General features: G+C 36.2%; 1 protein-coding gene across 1 annotated transcript; it reads left to right on the forward strand.

The window, feature by feature from the left end:
• Window positions 1–208: 208 nt before the first annotated feature.
• Window positions 209–18,051, forward strand: LOC110875613 (UDP-glycosyltransferase 85A8). The gene is made up of 3 exons (XM_022123814.2): window positions 209–710; window positions 16,381–16,958; window positions 17,701–18,051. Exons 1-3 carry the CDS (start codon window positions 218–220, stop codon window positions 18,049–18,051), a joined length of 1,422 nt encoding a protein of 473 aa, XP_021979506.2. The 5' UTR covers window positions 209–217.
• The last annotated feature ends 2,065 nt before the right edge of the window (window positions 18,052–20,116 follow it).

Genomic DNA, 20,116 nt, shown 5'->3' on the forward strand with positions numbered 1-20,116 from the left:
ATTTTAGTATTATTGGTGTGTATATATATTACACGTGTTAAGTTAGCAAACACGTCTATGGATATCAACTATCAAGCAACCATTTATATATTTTGCCAAACTTTTCCTCCAATATAATTGTCAAGCAACTCATCTATTTATTCACAGCAGTGATATCACCTAAACACACACTTGCACAAACACTGTAGTATTTCCTCAAAGGGGTTTCCTAGTAGAAATGGAAAAGCCACATGCCATATTCATCCCCTACCCAGCACAAGGCCACATCAACCCCATGATGAAACTTGCTAAGCTCCTTCACTTAAAGGGATTCCACATCTCCTTTGTAAACACCCATTACAACCATAAGCGATTTCTTAGATCCCGAGGTCCCTCCGCCCTCGATGGCCTGCCAGACTTCCGTTTCTACTCCATTCCTGATGGTCTTCCACCATCTGATGCCGATTCCACCCAGTCAAGCCCAGACCTCTGTGTATCCATTCCAAAGCACTGCTTGGAACCTTTCTGTGAGCTTATTACAAGGCTTAATGATGCATCTGATGTGCCACAAGTGACATGTATTGTTTCCGATGGGGCAATGAGTTTTACTCTCAAAGCTGCTGAGAAGTTTGGGTTGCCAGATGTACTCTTTTGGACCTCGAGTGCTTGTGGGCTTTTGGCTTACGCTCACTATCGTGATCTTATTCAAAAGGGCTATATTCCTCTCAAAGGTACAACATACTGTTTTTGTTCTCGTGTCATGCATGCATGTTCTTTTGGCAGATCTCTTTTCAATCTTTTTGGAAAAATAGAAAACCATGTTTTGGAAAGTTTTTATCTCAGGTCATTAAAGATTGAATACAAATATTTCTGAAATTTAAATACATTTCAAATTAAAGACTTGATTAGTTTTTACTAGATGTAAATGCAAATTCTTAGGCTGGTGGGTATGGGGACTGTCCCCACCCGTCCAGCCCCGTCGCCGTTCACAACACCACGCCGCCCCGGATCGTCCTCGTCCTCAACGTCGAGAGGAAGACGCTGGAGACGGGCCATGTCAAGACAAAAAATCCCCACATTCGATGATGACCGTTTGTAAAATAAAAAAAGGAGAATCAGAGAAAAGATGAGATGTGGGGATGTGGGGTTATGTAGTTTGAGAGAAGAAAAATAGGAGTTGCAGGTCATTTAGGGTTTATTGTGTAGAAGAAGGTGAAAGAACCTTAAAAAAAAAAGTATTATCTCTTTGCAGAGGTTGAGTGACGTGTTAACAAAGAAGAAGAAAAGTAAAAAAGGGTTGATTTGAACTTCACATAATCTCTGTAACACCCCCAAAATACCACCTGCGGAAACCCCGCGAGGCGTGGTACACATCAGAGTCTGAGCCACCAATCACATTGAACCAATAGTAAATACTTAAATAAAACATGTCATTAATGGCCAAGATTAAATGTCAAACACAATATTAATTCATAAAAGTCGTGTAGCGGAAGCATATGATAAGTCGTTTAGCAATCGTTTCAAAATAAACTTAAAACCAATGTATCAATATAAGTAAACCAATAGCTTCGATCCATGACTACTCCAGCACTCCCAGATAGCAAGTCCATGTTCCAAGGTTAACGACCTACAAGCATGCAAACAAGTGTGTCAGACTACGCTGGTGAGTTCAAGGTTTTGTTAACGTGTTGAGTTACCAGATGTATGTTAATGCGTTTCAATGTTGCGTTACGATGTGGCTCATGTTAGATACCCTAGGGAGTGTGCCCATGTGTATCCGGGGAGTGGGTACCCCTTAACGACTGATTGCTATGTTGCCATCGTTAGATACCCTAGGGAGTGTGCCCATATGTATCCGAGGAGTGTGCCTCTAACAACCATAGCCCTACTCAGATAATTAGTTCACGCCCGTCCTTACGGCCCGGTGTGAGGTTTCCCACCTAATAGCGCTATCCACTAATTACCCCCATTGCCCTCCAGGCAATAACCAAAACCGATTAAGTTGTTTACCCAATGTTTCCCTTCCAAATGTTTACCAGTTGTCCCAAACCACCGGGACGCATGCTTGAGAAAATGCAATGAACTCACCTGGGGTTGCTCGGTATGATACACAAAAAGTTCAGTTAAGCTACAATGTGTTCAACCACGTCCTAGCACGTTTATCATACAAGTCAGGTTTGGTTCACGTAATGCACATATAGATCATACAAGTTAACATGTTACTAATCACGTATTGATCTAGGCAACCAAGTAACAGTCATAACAATCCATTCAACTTGTGCGAATAACAAATCAGCCTATAAATATCCGGCCCAACATGTTGTGCGATCGGCACAGCCTTGTGCGATCCACAGCATGTTGTGCGGTCCAATAAGCCCGGCCCAAACAACAGAACAATCTAAGTAAGCGATCTTGTGCGATCCGAACATCATGTGCGATCCGGTTGGGTCGTGTGTTCGCGACCTGGGCCTCATGACGGAGCATAACATATTGGCCCAACAAATAACGTATAATTGATTTGTGCGATCCGAGCAGACTTGTGCGATCTGCTCGGGTTGTGCGACTAGGGGGTTTGGGCTGCTCGGGCCAACAGCATAACAAACAACTTGTACGGTTCGTTGGTTCTTGTGCGACTGAGGCGTCTTGTGCGCTCACATTTTTGTGCGTTTATCCTTGTGCGACCGAAGTCCCTTGTACGATCAAGGGGGCTTGTATGATTAGTTACACTTTCCTAGTTTCATGCAACCATTTACCAATCCCAATTTAATGTGTTTGACCCAGATTAACAGTTTCCTTATTTTATGATAATCAATCACACCAACAGTTTCTAAACCAACCAATTATCGATCAAACAAGGCAATTTAAACTAAATCATAAGAACCCTAATCCGAATTGATCATGAACAATCATAAACAACCATCCTAACACTAATGCATATCAACATATCCGATTACATCCATTTGGAATTTGAATCACCACTCCAATCAATCCGAACATAAGACCTAGCAACCTAATAACATCAAATCGGTTCTAGCTTGTTATTATGCAATATCATTTACAAGAATATCACATACGGTTCCTAGCTCATCATCACATATACAACCCTAATTGGTTAAATCTAAACATAGAATCATGACATCAATCAACAAGAAAATCATAAATAAAACACTAACCGAAATAGAGGGTGATCCGATCCGAGGAACAATCTTCGGATGAGAAAAAGATGCTTGCCGTCAAGTTTGAGAGGAGAGAAAGAGGTAGCTAGGGTTTGTAAACTTGTGTGTTGTGTTTTGCAACAATTGAGAGATGGTTACAATATTCCTAATTCTAATCGATCAACAAGATGGGCCGAGCCCAACGTGGGCTGTCCGTTCGGTTTACGTTCAAGGTATGTGGCCCAATCACGTGCTTGTGCGATCTAGTGGGTCTTGTGTGGTTCGGTCTTGTGTGGTTCGGATCATGTAATACATATTCATGCACATAACATAACATGCATTCATTCATTAAGGCACATAACACATAACTTTCACATAAACACTCACTTTCATAAGGTCACATATCGTTCACATACGTTACATAAATCACAAGAATAGGTTCTAAATACGAGTTGTCACAGTATCCCCAACTAAAAAGAAATTTCGTCCCGAAATTTGGTACGCACTCACTAACGTAAGCTATATTGTTTACTAGTTTTCCTGGGGTGTCACAATCTCTATCTTTATTTTATTTATTGTTTTTTAATATTTAATGAAAATATTTTCTTAATTTATTTGTTAAATATTAAAAAAAGTGGAAGATTAAAAAAATAAAAAACATAAAAGTGGTGGGGTATGATCATCTAGGACCATCCTCCATACTCTACTTTTATGGGATGGACCATCCTTGGAAGGACTATGATGTGACGCCTACGTGACGGATCCTCCTCCCTTGAAGGAGGACCATCACCATACCCTTTAGCCTAAGGTGATAGTACGGTTTCATGGTTTACATTTTAAATAATTAATTCAACCTTAAAGAAGAATTTGAAGGCTGAAAATCACCTATTGTACATGTAGTACAAGAGAATGGGCAGCAGACATGAATGAAGTAGATTGTTTTTTGAAAAGTCGAGGAATTGACCTTTAGTAATCCCAATTAAAGGTTATTGGTTATTGACAGTTTTACCTTTGAATATTCTCTCTCGTCAGTCTCACCTTTCACCTACTTTTCCTATACGGGTCCCCCGTTAAAAAAAATTAACGGAGTTAAGCTTTTTTCAAATTACAAACAAATTTTTTAGGGCTTTTGATCAAAACAACGATACAAGTCCATTGATGTGAAACTTACCTCGAAATGGTGCTCCAAAGGACTTGATTTTTATTAATTGGAAACTTTAAACACCCGAATTGAAGCGTCGTTTTCATCGTTTGGAGCACCGTTTCGAGGTAAGTTTTACATCAATGGATTCGTATCGTCGTTCTGATCAAAAGCCGTAAAAATGTTTGTAATTTGGAAAAAAAACATAACTCCGTTAAGTTTTTTTAACGGGGGACCGGTGTAGGAAAAATAGATGAAAGATGTGACTGGTGGGGGAATATTTAAAGGTGGGAGTGTAAATGACCAATAACCTATAGTTGAGATTATTACAGGCCAATTCCCCTAATATAAAATGAACAGAATCTACAATATAGAAATTACAATTACAATGGTACATTACAACTCAAAATCACGTAGACGACCGCTACATTGTTTCCAACTTGATTTTTGTTTTTTTAACAAAAGGAACCCCAACGTCTTTATTTCGGATCTCTATAATTTTGGAATCAAAGACCAGATGATAGAGAAATAAAATGAAAAGTGAAAAAAAGGAGATGAATGTGATTTGGTGTTTCTTACAATTAAAAGTTTGAAGACTTGAATCATAAGGTCATCCGTAGTCATAAAGCCCCTTGTGAGACGTTATGCGACACGTGTCGTGTCACGTCACACAGAGGCTTTATAGGGCGTTATATCACTAAAGTCTGTAGTCATAAAGCCCCTACCTATCATTACCTAATTATTAATTTTTAATTTTATTAATTAATTAAAAAAATACTTAGCTTTTTTTATTGGTCCATTTTTGAAATCCTCCCCCCATTACGGCACCATATATATAGCGCTCGCTCCCTTTTTTTTGCCTCATAACGCCCTTCGTAGTGGTGTTATGGGCGTTATTGGGGCATTATAGGGGCACATAACACCCCACTAGAAGGCTCTAAGTTGTAGATTGTGATTTAGTTATCGTAGAAACCTAACCGAGCCTAGGTTTCTGTTAAAAATAAATAAATTTAAAAATAAGTGTGATGAAAATTTAAACGTCCATGTTGTAAATTCAGGTGGTGTCTAGGGATTAAAAATTTAGAAATTCAAGAAACGATAAATGGATGGAGTTAACGGAGGTGGACTGAAATGGTTACGAAAGTGAAACCACAGGGACTGAAATCGCAATTTTTAAACTAATGGACTGAAATAGTAATTTTTGACAAATCACATGAACGAAAACAGTAATTAACTCTTTAATTTATATCCAACCCTACAAATATTCTTATCAATACTTATATTTTCACATCTTTTTACATTTTGTTTTTAATCCATTTTCTTTTGTTGTATCATTAAATTTATATAAATTAATTAATCACACTGCTATTTACATAGTGTTGTTTACTTACTTCTCGTTGAGGGAAAAAAAATTTTTTTTCCTAAAAAAATAGGTTGACAGTTTGTAATAAAGAATAGCAATTTTTTTAGTATTATGTGTACAGTTAAGATAAATAAAAAAATGTCTTTTACAATCCATGAACGTTTGGGAAATAAAAAATAATAATTTTTGAAACAAAACTATTTCAATTGATGAAAAAAACTGTTGTTTCATTTCAAATAAATTGAAAAAAGAAGTTAACTTGCAGGTTGGACTACTTTTAGTTTGCTTTTTCTAGTGAAAGAAATACACACATTAAATGAATTAATTTTTCATTAATGGGTATAGTTAAAAAAATTATTTCTCAAAATGGGTATTTTAAAAACTATTTACTGAAATGGGTGTTTAAAAAAAAAACTTGTTTCTCTCTTAAAATCTAATTCAGTAATTAATTATAAAATAATAATTATTCTTAGTTTTTTTTCTTTTTCAGTGATTAATTATAAAATAATAATTGTTCTTAGTTTTTTTTTGCTTTCTATTGTGATGAATATACATTACGTTAAAAAGTAAAATCTGATTTATTTAGTTTGCCTTTTATTTTAGTAACATTAAAAAACTTATTAACCCTCTACACTAAATATTAACTGAAGAACATATTATTTTCTTGACATTCTGGTATTTATATATTTGAAAGCGAAGTTACATTTAGAATAGAATTTTTTTTATCAGAAGCTCAATTTTGTTTGGTGCCTTTATGCATCGAACCAATGTCGACACGGTAGTAAATTAAATGGTAGTTTGGTATCACATTCTATACAAGATTCTGTTAATAATTTTGTATGTATGAATGTAAAATAAACTTTAATTCCTACTAGTTTTTTATATCGCACTTTGCGGCGAAACCGAACAAATGATAATGTAAAACAAACGTGATTTGAAAATAAAGCATGTGGTTTAGAAAGTCAAACCATTAGAACGATTTAGTTTATCAACGTACTGTTTTATGCAGGGGCTGACCTACCCTTTGGCCAAGGTGGGCGGTCGCACCCCTTAAAAAAAGTTTTAGTGTATAGTTTAGGCAAAAAAACCCGACCGCACCCCTTGAAAATATGGTTAAACACCTCATCCGCACCCCCAGAAAATAATTTCTGGGTCCGCCACTGGTTTTATGATACCAAATAAATACTTTATTTTGAGTATAACCTCATTTTAACAAAACTTATAACGGAATGTCAGGGAAAGAAATCAAGCACAACTACGTACTTAAGTTTTTAGGAAAAAGTTATAAACGCAACCTATTAAAGAAGTATCAAATTAATCGATAAATTAATATATGTTAATAAAGAAAAAAACAATTAATAAAAAAAGGTAAAGGAAATAGATGTTTAAAAAAAAGAAAAATATGTTATTAAAAGTAAATATAATAAAAACTATTATAATATGTTAAATAATAAAATAATAAAAAAACTATATATTACTATAAAAATAAAATTAATATTCATCGTCCTTCGAAATCAATATATATATAATAGATTAATTTACAAATATTATTTTATCAACTCAAAATTAGGCATCCAATAGCTATGTAATATTCAGAAATACTCAAGAGTAGTTTAACACATCATATTGTACTATTCTACTTAATGTGTTTTTTCATTTAAAGAAAACATAGATGCAAAAGTGTCACACCCCGATATTTCCATATAATCTGGTGGGCCCGGTGGTGTCACCGCCTGAAAGTATGGCTCCTCTGATGGAGGCTGTTGTGGGGTGTTGTGGTAGGAGGGAGAGAACTCGAATTTCCACTGGCCCCACGATTCTTGAAATTCATCGGGACCTTGGTAAGGAGATCCCGCGAAAGAAGAACCACTAGAGATGTTAATGGGATGCGTAGGCGTCCTAGAAGGTGGCATAGCTGGATCTGGATCTTCATCCACATCCATGTCTTCAGGAAAATGGTCTTCGGGACCTAACAGGTTATGACCTGCTGGAGAGTTAATGTAGTCGTTTGGGTCAAAGTGACCCTGAGAATGAGAGTGGTGAGAATGCAGCGAATGCTGTGAGTGATGGGACTCATGCGATTGCTGCGGCCCAAACGAATGGTGATACGATGGCGATGTGCTCAATGAGACGGACCGCCTTGCAGATTCTAACGAGTGTCTCCAATCCTCGTAGGGATCGGAACTAAATGAAGCTGATGGTGTACGGCGGTGTGACGGCCCCGCCTGACTTGATGGTCCACCTCTCATTGGACCTTGGCCATTTCCACCTCGAACTCTTAGAGGCATCTTCTAAGTTTAAACCTGTCAAAAACAAGAAAACAATGTATATAAACCAAACAAAGATTAGGATCAATCCTAGGTCTTTTGTCTAGACTCAGAAGTCTAAGGAATGTGCTACTGTGTCATTGAGATTAAACACAAAAGGCTAGTGTTTAATTCACTCAATGTTGCCTCTGATACCAACCTTTGTTGAAACGGGGTGATTGATCAAACACGATCTGCTTGGGTGGTTCACTCTTTTGGTTTGATGAATCAACAAATTCATCCTTCTTTGATGTATGCGGTTTAGAATGGGACTCAGAGTGAGATTTGGAGCGAGTAGCACTCGACTCCTTCAGCACTTTGTCTACAGCTTTGGTAATAGCTGTATCGATTATGGCCGGTAAGTCAGCGCCAGTTATATTTAGTCTTGTAGCATTATTCCCTTCAGCTGTGTGGTTGCGTGCTTCGTCCGAATTAACCATGATGAAACTTTGAATGCTATATATCAAATAACAATAACTTGTTTAGGTGCTATATAATGAATCATCATATTCGATGATTAACTAGCCATGGTATAAATAAACCATATAGGCTAATAATTTTAACATTTCTAAAGAATGTTTATTTTGAAATTATTTTATTATAGTTAGCATAGGTTACAAAAGAATCATTAAAGACATTTAGATATGATATAATCCTTTATATATTAGACATGGGAAGATATGTCAAAGCTGTCATTGTCGTATAGACATTATTATATAGCACAAAGGCTCATCTCGAAAGTCATTCATTATATAGCACAAAAAGGCCTTGTCACTTGGACGATTTGAAATATAAGACACAATCTTATTAGATTGGGCTTTAAGGTTTGAACATAGTTCTTCACCTTTTGACAGAGAGTCATAGACTACGACTGTCTTCGTTATGAAAAACGATATAACTTGGCCCGTTGACAAAACAAATAACATCACTAATGGATGTTTTAATATGAACAACATATTCGATGATATCAGCCATGATTCATATTGATCACTTAGGCTATATAAAGGCTTGGAAAAATCCAAGTACTTTGACGGCTGGTGTGGTTTCTCAAGTCACACTGGCAGGAGTGTTAACATGTTCTGGATGTTAACAAGGATTTATTGTTTTAATAGGGTTTTACCATTATAGCCATATTCATATTGACATATATGTTAGGTTGCACCATTAACAAGATCTTTTGGAATTTTTAAGCAGATCTATAGAAATTGAAATGATTGTTTGGATAATGATGTATTGAATATACATATAAATAACAGTATAAATTCCAAAAGAAAATTTTCATTAATAAAAACTTAGGTTATAAAATCGCCCTAAACGGGTCTTTTGAATAACATAATTTGTCCATGTAGGGACTAAAAAGAAAAACAAGTCCATGTAGGGACTAATACTGAAATAAAATGTCCATGCAGAGACTTAATTCTAAATAACAAATATAAGATAAAAATAAAATCTTCAATCTTCATCCCTCTTCCACTTAATAAATTTTGAAAGTCTCTTAAGAAACTTAGTGGTCTTCCTTTCACCCCTGTCCACTCGACATTCAACATTTTCCACCCTTTGTAAAATTTCTATTTGTTGTTGAGGTAGAGGGTGAGGTTGAGGGTATTGATACCTATAGGTAGGATACCCAGTTGGGTATGCAGGAGGGATAGGTGAAGGGTATAAAGCATTATGGACGACTGCTTCAACGTATGGGTCGTAAGCGGGTGGTTGATAGTTGTAACTCGTAGGAGCTTGTGGTTCGAACGGGTTAAACCCTGTCGCAGCTGGGTATGTGGGAATTGGGTTTTCAAAACCTAATGGGGTTGTTGTTGCGCGAAAGTGGCCGGTGTGGTGTCGATTACCGGCGCGGTGTTCGAAGGTCCACCCATTTGTGGATCTTCGGGGATAGGAGGATAGTTGCTTGAAGCTTGGGGCGAACTAAATCGTGGGCCCCCACGCACAGACATTCATGCGTTCCTTCTCCTCCTCAGTGGTTCTGGAGGTGGTGGAGGTTGTTCCTCTCACCGGCCACTTTTGCCCCAAGCTTCAAGCAACTATCCTCCTATCCCCAAAGATCCACAAATGGGTGGACCTTCGAATGCAGCGCCGGTAATCGACACCACACCTGCCATTTTCGCGCAACAATAACCCCCATTGGGTTTTGAAAACCCAATTCCCATATACCCAGCTGCGAATGGGTTTAACCCGTTCGAACCTCAAGCTCCTATGGGTTACAACTATCAACCACCCGCTTGTGACCCATACGTTGAAGCGACCGTTTATAATGCTTTATACCCCTCACCTTTCCCTCCTGCATACCCAACTGGGTATCCTACCTATGGGTATCAATACCCTCAGCCATAACCACAACCTCAACCTCACCTTCCACCTCAACAACAACTACCACTCCAACAGCTAGAAATTTTACAAAGGGTGGAAAATGTTGAATGTTGAGGACATGGGTGAAAGGAAGACCACTAAGTTTCTTAAGATACTTTCAAAATTTATTAAGGGGAAGAGAGATGAAGATTGAAGATTTTATTTTTATCTTATATTTGTTATTTAGAATTAAGTCTCTGCGTGGACATTTTCTTTCAGTATTAGTCCCTGCGTGGACTTGTTTTTCTTTTTAGTCCTTGCGTAGACAAATTATGTTATTCAAAAGACCCGTTTAGGGCGATTTTGTAACCTAAGTTTTTATTAATTGAAATTTTCTTTTGGAATTTATATTGTCATTTATATGTATATTCAATATATCATTATCCAAAAAATCATTTCAATTTCTATTGATCTGCTTAGAAATTCCAAAAGATCTTCTTAATGGTATAACCTAGCGTATATGTCAATATGAACATGGCTATAATGGTAAAACACTCTTAAGACAATAAATCCTTGTTAACATCCAGAACATGTTAACACTCCTAGCAGTGTGACTTGAGAAACCACACCAGCCGTCAAAGTACTTGGATTTTTCCAAGCCTTTATATAGCCTAAGTGATCAATATGAATCATGGCTGATATCATCGAATATGATGTTCATATTAAAACATCCATTAGTGATGTTATTTGTTTTGCCTACGGGCCAAGTTATATTGTTTTTCATAACGAAGACAGTCGTAGTCTATGACTCTCTGTCAAAGGTGAAGAACTATGTTCAAACCTTAAAGCCCAATCTAATAAGATTGTGTCTTATATTTCAAATCATCCAAGTGACAAGGCCTTTTTGTGCGATATAATGAATGTCCTTTGAGACGAGCCTTCGTGCTATATAATAATGTCTAATACGACAATGACAGCTGTGACATATGTTCCCCTCTCTAATATATAAAGGATTATATCCTATCTAAATGTCTTTGATGGTTCTTTTGTAACCTAGGCTAACTATAATAAAATAATTTCAAAATAAACATTCTTTAGAAATGTTAAAATTATTAGCCTATATGGTTTATTTATACCATGGCTAGTTAATCATCGAATATGATGATTCATTATATTGCAACTAAACAAGTTATTGTTATATATAACATTCAAAGCTTCATCATGATTAATTCCGACGAACCACACAACCACACAGCTGAAGGGAATAATGCTACAGGACTAAATATAACTGGCGCTGACTTACAGGCCATGATTCGATACAGCTGTTACCAAAGCTGTAGACAAAGTGCTGAAGGAGTCGAGTGCTACTAGCTCCAAATCTCACTCTAAGTCCCATTCTAAACCGCATACATCAAAGAAGGATGGATCTGTTAATTCATCAAACCAAAAGAGTGAACCACCCAAGCAGATCATGTTTGATCAATCACCCCGTTTCAACAAAGGTTGGTATCAGAGCCAACATTGAGTGAACTAAACACTAGCCTTTTGTGTTTAATCTCAATGACACATTAGCACATTCCTTAGACTTCCGAGTCTAGCCAAATGACCTACGATTAATCCTAATCTTTGTTTGGTTTATATATATTGTTTTCTTGTTTTTGACAGGTTTAAACTTAGAAGATGCCTCCAAGAGTTCGAGCTGGAAAGGGCAAAGGTCCAATGAGAGGAGGACCATCGAGTCAGGCGGGGCCGTCACACCGCCGTACACCATCAGCTTCATTTAGTTCCGATCCCTACGAGGATTGGAGACACTCGTTAGAACCTGCAAGGCGGTCCGTCTCATTGAGCACATCGCCACCGTATCACCATTCGTTTGGGCCTCAGCAATCGCATGAGTCCTACCACTCACAGCATTCGCTGCATTCTCACCACTCTCATTCTCAGGGTCACTTTGACCCAAACGACTACATTAACTCTCCAGCAGGTCATAACCTGTTGGGTCCCGAAGACCATTTTCCTAAAGACATGGATGTGGATGAAGATCTAGATCCAGCTATGCCACCTTCTAGGACGCCTACGCATCCCATTGACATCTCTAGTGGTTCTTCTTTCGCGGGATCTCCTTACCAAGGTCCCGATGAATTTCAAGAATGGTGGGGCCAGTGGAAATTCGAGTTCACTCCCTCCTACCACAACAGCCTCCATCAAAGGAGCCGTATTTTCAGCCGGGGCCCACCAGATTATGTGGGAATATCGGAGCGTGACAAAAAGTTAAAAAGGCAGAAAAACGTTATTTAAAAGAATAAAAATAAAACCTAAGATTAATAATAACTAGGGTTAACTTTGTACAATAGTAATCAAGTTTCAAGAGTGTTCTAATTAGGTCACTCATAATTTTTTTTTGTTCCAATTGGGTCATTCAACTTTCATTTGATGTTTCAATACTAGATATTTTACCTAAATAGAAGGTCATCCATCCTACATGGCATTTATTTAGGTGTTTTATTTAAAAAATTTGTTGACATGGCACATAAATGCCAAATGGATTAGAAAGAAATGCGAAATAGGTTTGATTTTTTTTTTAAATTGTAGAAAAGTTAAAAAAATGTGAAAAAAATAAAAAAATGTGTTTTTTTTAAATATCTAAAAAGTTATAAAAGAAGATAAACAACTAATGATAAAATTTCAACTTTAGGCATTCTCCCACTACAAATAGAATGCCAAAACGGGTCTTAATACACCAAATACGTCCAAACGAGTCAAAATAAACCAAATACGTCCAAACGGGTCATAATACACCAAAATACGTCCATGCAAATCGCCGAAACTCAGCCCTAACGAGATCTGAATCTCGTTCAAAACACAAACCTGTAGTGCGAATAAAGTAGAATCACGTACGAATGCAGGGTAGGGTTTACAATTGTTATTGATGATTGTTTTGGGTTTTGATTTGTTTGTAATTTTTTTATATTTGATTTGATTTGATTTGATTTACGATTTGTAATATTTGATCCTTTTGGGTTTTGATTTTGTTTTGATCTATTATATTTCTTTTTTTTTATTCCATGTTATCAAGTTTTTTTTTAAAGTTAAATAAATGTCATATAGGATTATGACCTACTATTCAGGTAAAATGATTAGCATTAGAACACCAAAATAAAGTTGAATGATCTAATAGAACAATAAATATTATTAGTGACCTAATTGGAACACTCCTAAAACTTTATTACTATTCTGTGGCATATTCCCTAATAACTATTCTTAAAATATAGTATGAACTTTTATTTAGGTATATCTGAATTAGATTTATGCAATTAGATGTAGAGAGAGAAACAAGTTTTTTTTTAAACACCTATTTTGATAAATAGTTTTTAAAGTATGGATTTTGATAAATAATTTTTTTAAATACACCCATTTGAAAAAAAAATATGATTTTTGTTTGCCACATCACCCAAATGCATAGCTAAATATGATGCATTGGGTTTGCTCTTATAAAAAATGAGAGTTGCTATTTACATACCATATCCTACCTTGAGGTGCACAAACTAACCGGTTAATTAAACGTAACCGGTTATTAACTGAAACCGTAACCGGTTAATAATCGATTTAGGAATAACCGGTCCAGCCGGTTATTTAAGCGTAGGTTAGTAACCGATTATAAGTGTTTAGTATAATAACCGGTTATTAACCGGTTTTTTTAAACCGGTTTTTTAACTGATAGACTGGTTAACCGAAAAAATAACCGAAAAATTCAAAAAAAAGGCAAAAAAAAAAAAAACGGTTAATAACCGAAAATAACCGGTTAATTAACCGAAACCGGTTAAAGTAATTAACAGGACCAGTTAAAAAAAGAACCGGTTAAAGTAATAACCGGTTAAAGCATTAACCGGTTAAAGTCAAAAAGTCAAATTAACCGGTATAACTGGTTAACCGAACCGGTTATTAAAATTAACCGGTTTGTGCACCTCTAATCCTACCCTATAAAAACTATCAATAAATCATTTTATCCTATCACATTTTATGCATTATCAATTATTAACTTTCTAATCATTTATTGATTATTACATAAGCATTAATTACCCCAAATATTTGTTCTAAAAATATTCCAAAAACGTTTTTTTTTATTAGCATTAAAACCAAGAGATAACTTATAAATATATATTTTAAAATACCGATTTCATTAAAAAATGAAAAAAGAATTTAAAAAGTTTAGGAAAATGTAAATGTTTATTTTCTAAAATTCATTTTCAAAAGTAAAAGTTTTTTTTTTATCAAAACTAAAAAAGTTATGAAATAATTTTGCTAAGTAGTTGAAAAAGTTAAATGTTTATTTTCTAAAATTTATTTTCAAAAGTAAATATTTTATTTTATCAAAACTGAAAAAGTTATTGAAATATTTTAACTAAGACCGATCTCATTGAAAAAATAACAGAAAAACATATAACAGTAAAATTATAAAATATTTTTTTGCTAAATAGTTGGTTGTTTCTCTTCTTATAATCTTACTGAATAAACTTAAATTAATGACATAATAATTTATTTACAACAACACAATAAATTTACTGAATATTCAATTTAATTTTAAAAAATAAATATAAGTTTCTGAAGGATTAATAATTCATTTTAAGAATGACATACAGAATGAAAACCTATATTAGTTTTTCTTTATTTTAAAACATTCTAAACGTTGAATTTCATGTAATTCGTTGTATATTACAAAAAGGAAAATAAATAAAGACTATAATTAATATAATATAATTAATATGAAAGAGAATCAATTTTATTGGAGGATTCGTTACGTAGGCGTCCACGTAAACGGGTGTGACTATGAGCTTGAAGGGAATGAACCTAGGGTGTGGGGATGACCGGATGAGCCTCAATAGATATATGTGTGTTGTATGTAGGGGTGCAAACGAGCCGAGCGGCTCGTGAGCTACTCGAGATCGGCTCGAGAAAAATCTCAAAACGAGCCGAGCCTTATCGAGCCCGAGCCGAGCTTGAGCCTAAAATAAAGCTCGTCTGTTTATCGAGCCCGAACCCGAGCTCGAGCCTCGCATGTGAAGCTCGTTAATTTCGTCGAGCCTTATCGAGCCTTAGTGTAAACGAGCCGAGTCGAGCCGAGCTTATTCAAACTTGTTTACAATCCGACCTCGAACATAAAAATAAGCTTATTTAGTAAACGAGCTCGAGCCCGAACTTCACTTATTGAGCTCACGAGCCTAAAAAGTCTATTATTTATATTATTTTTATTTAATATATTAATTAATAGATAATAAACGAGCCGAGCTCGAGCTTGAGAAAATACAAACGAGCCGAGCTAGAGCGTTGAAAACAAATTAAAGCTCGAATCGAGCCGAGCTCGAGCCCGAGCTCACATAAAGTTAATCGAGCTCGAGCTCGAGCTCGAGCTCGAGCCTGGTCAAGCTCGGGCTCGGCTCGGTTCGTTTGCACCCCTAGTTGTATGTATATGTGTGTGGGAGAAGGGGTGGCCCGTCTTGGGCGTCGATGGCTTGACGGAGACGACAGGGGAGCCCTAGGGGGCGGCGTGCTGGCCCGGCACCGGAGCCCGCCGGCCCTAGGCCGGTTCCCATACCGCATAGTCTGACTTAAGTTTAATTAATTTCATAGAGTAGGGTGTAACTAGTAACTAGAGCATAGTGCATTTAGAATAAACATAAAAAGTAATCATATATTTTGTTTCAAAGAACATTTTAACATTTTCTAAGATGATACTTGTTTGTTTGAATGAGATGATTCCGTTGCCATTCAAAAAAAAAAAAAAAAAAAAAAAAATTCTAAGAATTTTAAGATTTGTGAATACATCATTTGGTTTTTAATACCGGCTGTATTGTATTTCGGGAAAATCAGCAGAATGGCTATTTTAATCGACTACTTTTATAAAATAGTCTATTTTACGCCAGATGTAAAAATTGTTACGCTGATATTGGAATTTGTTAAGCCATAACTGAAACCTATTGCGGCATGAAACACTTCTCAAATAGTGGTTGACTGTAAATTTTAAAAATTCAAGTTTATTTTATCAAACTATTTGGTTACAATGACCATTTTAGTGTTTTTCTTTTATTTATTTTGCTTTGGTTGTAAAATTAACTTTCTTCATTATATTGTTTTTAGATATGGATTACATAACAAATGGGTATTTAGAAACAAGCTTAGATTGGATTCCCGGTATGAATAACATTCGGTTAAGGGATTTTCCAAGCTTCATTCGAACCACAGACATAAATGACATCTTGCTCAACTATATCATGACTCAGGCTGAGGCTCTACCGAGAGGCTCAGCTGTTGTGCTCAATACATTTGATGCCTTGGAACAAGACAGTGTTAAACCTTTAACTGCGCGGAACCCTCGAATTATCACTGTGGGGCCACTACACCTGATGCAACAACATCTGCATGATGAAGGGGTCAAACAAGTTGGGTCCAATCTTTGGAAAGAAGACGCGAGTTGCATCCATTGGCTTGATACGAAAGACGATGGCTCAGTTGTTTTCGTGAACTTTGGAAGTATTACAGTAATGACGAAGGAACAACTAATTGAGTTCGGATGGGGACTCGCTAATAGCAAGAAGGATTTCTTATGGATAACCAGGCCCGACATCGTTGGCGGAAATGAGGTGGTGATGCCACCGGAGTTCCTAGATGAGACTAAAGGGAGAGGCATGATCACTAGTTGGTGTCCTCAAGAACAGGTAAATTCATTTTGTATTCTTTAGAATATAAAAATTTAACAGGAGAACAAACAGTCACCTCATGCTAGCATGCGTCTCTTTCAAAATTCAGATAAACATATTTTTATTCACATGTTCATTACCTAGGGATGAATAGACAGATTATCACATGTTAATAACTTGGCAGTACTTAATGTTTCAGTATTTTTTTAGAATCTTGTAACAGCGATTATAGTTAAAGAGTTTGGAAAAATAAAATAAGTATACTTAGAAAACACGCGTGTGGATCTAACAGGGTGTCCCCCCTTGTGGGCTTAGGGGTAGTGTTTTCACGGAGGGTTAGGCTGCTTTGAAAGCTGCTTCGGGCAAAGTGACAAAACACGAGAAAACATGCCTTGACAACCAGCACGTGTTTATCCCATTCGTTTTTGATACTTTCGGTTTCTCTGTGCCAGAGGCTGTGGACCTAGTAAGCCGAGTTCAAAGAGTCATGCATAGTAATGTTATGACCCCGAGATCTATGAATTTAATTTTTAAAAGACTTAGTTTTCTTATTCAAAAAAGGGTAGCTTAAAAACGATCATGGAATGAAGAGGAGAATGCACAAATGCTTGCCTTAAACATGCATAAAAGTTAAAAAAATCAGTATACTTATAAGAAGCTTATTACTTGAAAATAAAATAATGTTTTGACATGCATGACATATGAAATTAATATTAAAAACTCTAACGGTTAAATTATATATATAATTATATAATTACAGGTTTTAAAACACCCTGCAATCGGAGGATTCTTAACACACAGTGGATGGAACTCAACACTTGAGAGCATTAGTAGTGGCGTTCCGGTTCTTTGTTGGCCATTTTTTGCAGAACAACAAACAAATTGTCGGTACAGTTGTGTGGAGTGGGAGATTGGGATGGAAATCGATACAAATGTGAAAAGAAAGGATGTGGAGGCACAAGTGAGGGAATTGATAGATGGGGGGAAAGGAAAGATGATGAAAGCCAAGGTTTTGGAGTTACAAAAGAAAGCTAAAGAAGCAGTGGTCAATGGTGGATCCTCTTATCTCAACTTTAACAAATTAGTTACTGAATTTCTTTTGAAAAATTGAAGTGTGTATTTGTATTTAGTGTCATCCTATCTTTTAGGATAAGACTAAGAGTTAATAATCTAAGGACTTCATTTGGTAGTGTCACTAAAAAAAAAAAAAATAATTAAATAACTACCGTGGTTTTATAAAAAGGTTTTCAGTAAAACCCTGTCTCCAAATTCATTCTCGCCATTGTCATTTTATCTAGTGATGTCTCTTCTTCTTTACTAGCTGATCAACTCACCTGTGTGCATATAATGATGAAAGAGGAAGCAAACTAAACTGTCACATATCAGGAAGAATCAAAATCATTCATACAATAAGATAAACTCTCCTATATATTGGATAAGTAATACAATGGAGCTCTAAACCAACTCAAATACCAGAAGAACTAACTAACCGTGTAGAGCTGTAAAAATACTCACATATATTTAAAGACTAATATGCACCCTGAAGCTGAACCGGGAGCATCCACGTGAAGCTTGGACCGTAGACTATCAAAACAAATGCCAGACAATCCTTTGGTCAAAAGAACTGCAATCTGAAGTGTAGTGAAAACATACTGAACATGTAAAATACCCTCCAAAACCATGTCACGAATAAAATGCAAGTCGATCTTTAAGTGTTTGGTGCGCTGATGAAACACGGGGTTGACTATAAGATATGTTGATAAAATGTTGGACAAATATCCTTTGGCAGTGGTACAAGCTCCCATACTTGTTGTCTTTTAAACTGTTGGAGCTCCTCTTGCATAGCTTATACCCAACTGTTTTCTTTCAGTGCCTCTTGGTACTTGACTGGTTGGATGAGTGATAGAAAGCCAACAAAAAGAAAGATGTTTTAGGATTGACTTCTTGTGAGAACCCCTTCACTGATGTTGCCAATAACAATGGCATTGAGAGGTGAAGGCTGCAGATGTGAATCATCTGAGCGAACATCTGTTGGCGAAGAGCCAACATCTGTTGGAGATGGAGGTGGAGGAATAGGAGGAATGGGTGTGGAACTGTGTTGACTTTTATCCATAGATGATGGACTTTTGTCAACAGAGGTTTGACTTGATGAAGTGGCAGAGTTTTGATCAACAACTGTTGATGCACCAGTGGCAGAGTTTTGGCAGCTGTTTTGAACATCTGCTTCTCTGGTGGTGAAAGTGACTTTGTATTGTGGAATCACAATGTCAATTCCATGATCTTAAAGGAAAGATTGTGGTGTAGCTTCAGGGTTAGTCTTGAAAGACACATCTTCAAATGTAAATTTATCTAGGTCAAACAGTTCAGCAGGATTTGATAGGATTTTTAATGAAGAAAGTTCATTGAACTTTACATTCAAGGTCTCTTCCACACACCTAGTCCTTGTGTTAAACACTTTGTAGGCCTTGGTAGTGGTTGAGTATCCCAGAAAATAACCACATTCCACTTTGGCTACAAGTTTTGAAATTTTAGATTTAAAATGAGGCATGGGCAACCAAAGATTTTGAAGTATAAGATCAGTGGTTTGATCTTGAACAGAGTTTCATAGATAGTCTTTTGATGTATGGGGTTGAATAAAACTCTGTTCTGCACATAGCAAGCAGTGTTGATAGCCTCTGCCCAAATGGTTCAGGGTAAACCTGAGTCTCCAAGCATTGTTCTGGCAGCTTCAATCAATGTTCTGTTTTTCCTTTCAACCACAAAATTTCCTTTCAACCACGCCATTTTGTCCTGCTGTTCTTGGGATGTTGTACTACCTTACAATCCCTTTTAACACACAGAACTCATCCAACACCTTGTTTCTAAACTCTGTTCCATTATCACTCCTAAAGACTTTTACTCGCAGATCAAATTGCTTTTCAACTTGCTTGACAAAGTCCTGCAAAATACCTACAATCTCATCTTTGGAGTATAAAAAGTAAGTCCATGTAAACCTTGAAAAATCATCAATAATAACAAGACAATATCTTTTCTTTTTCAAACTCATGATTTTTACAAGGCCAAACAGGTCCATGTGAAACAATTGTAAACACTGGCTTGTTTTGGACTCTTCAACGGACTTGTATGAACTTTTATGTTGTTTACCTTTTAAACAGGAAACACAATGTTCACACAAG

Source organism: Helianthus annuus, chromosome 11 (assembly GCF_002127325.2).
Source record: "Helianthus annuus cultivar XRQ/B chromosome 11, HanXRQr2.0-SUNRISE, whole genome shotgun sequence".
Lineage (NCBI taxonomy): Eukaryota > Viridiplantae > Streptophyta > Magnoliopsida > Asterales > Asteraceae > Helianthus > Helianthus annuus.

What these genes read in the sequence shown, in the direction of transcription:
- LOC110875613 (XM_022123814.2), top strand. Translation starts at nt 218, where the DNA reads ATGGAAAAGCCACATGCCATATTCATCCCCTACCCAGCACAAGGCCAC. An exon ending in GGGCTATATTCCTCTCAAAG is followed by an intron (nt 711 to 16,380) that starts GTACAACATACT and finishes TATTGTTTTTAG; the next exon opens with ATATGGATTACATAACAAAT. An exon ending in GTTGGTGTCCTCAAGAACAG is followed by an intron (nt 16,959 to 17,700) that starts GTAAATTCATTT and finishes ATATAATTACAG; the next exon opens with GTTTTAAAACACCCTGCAAT.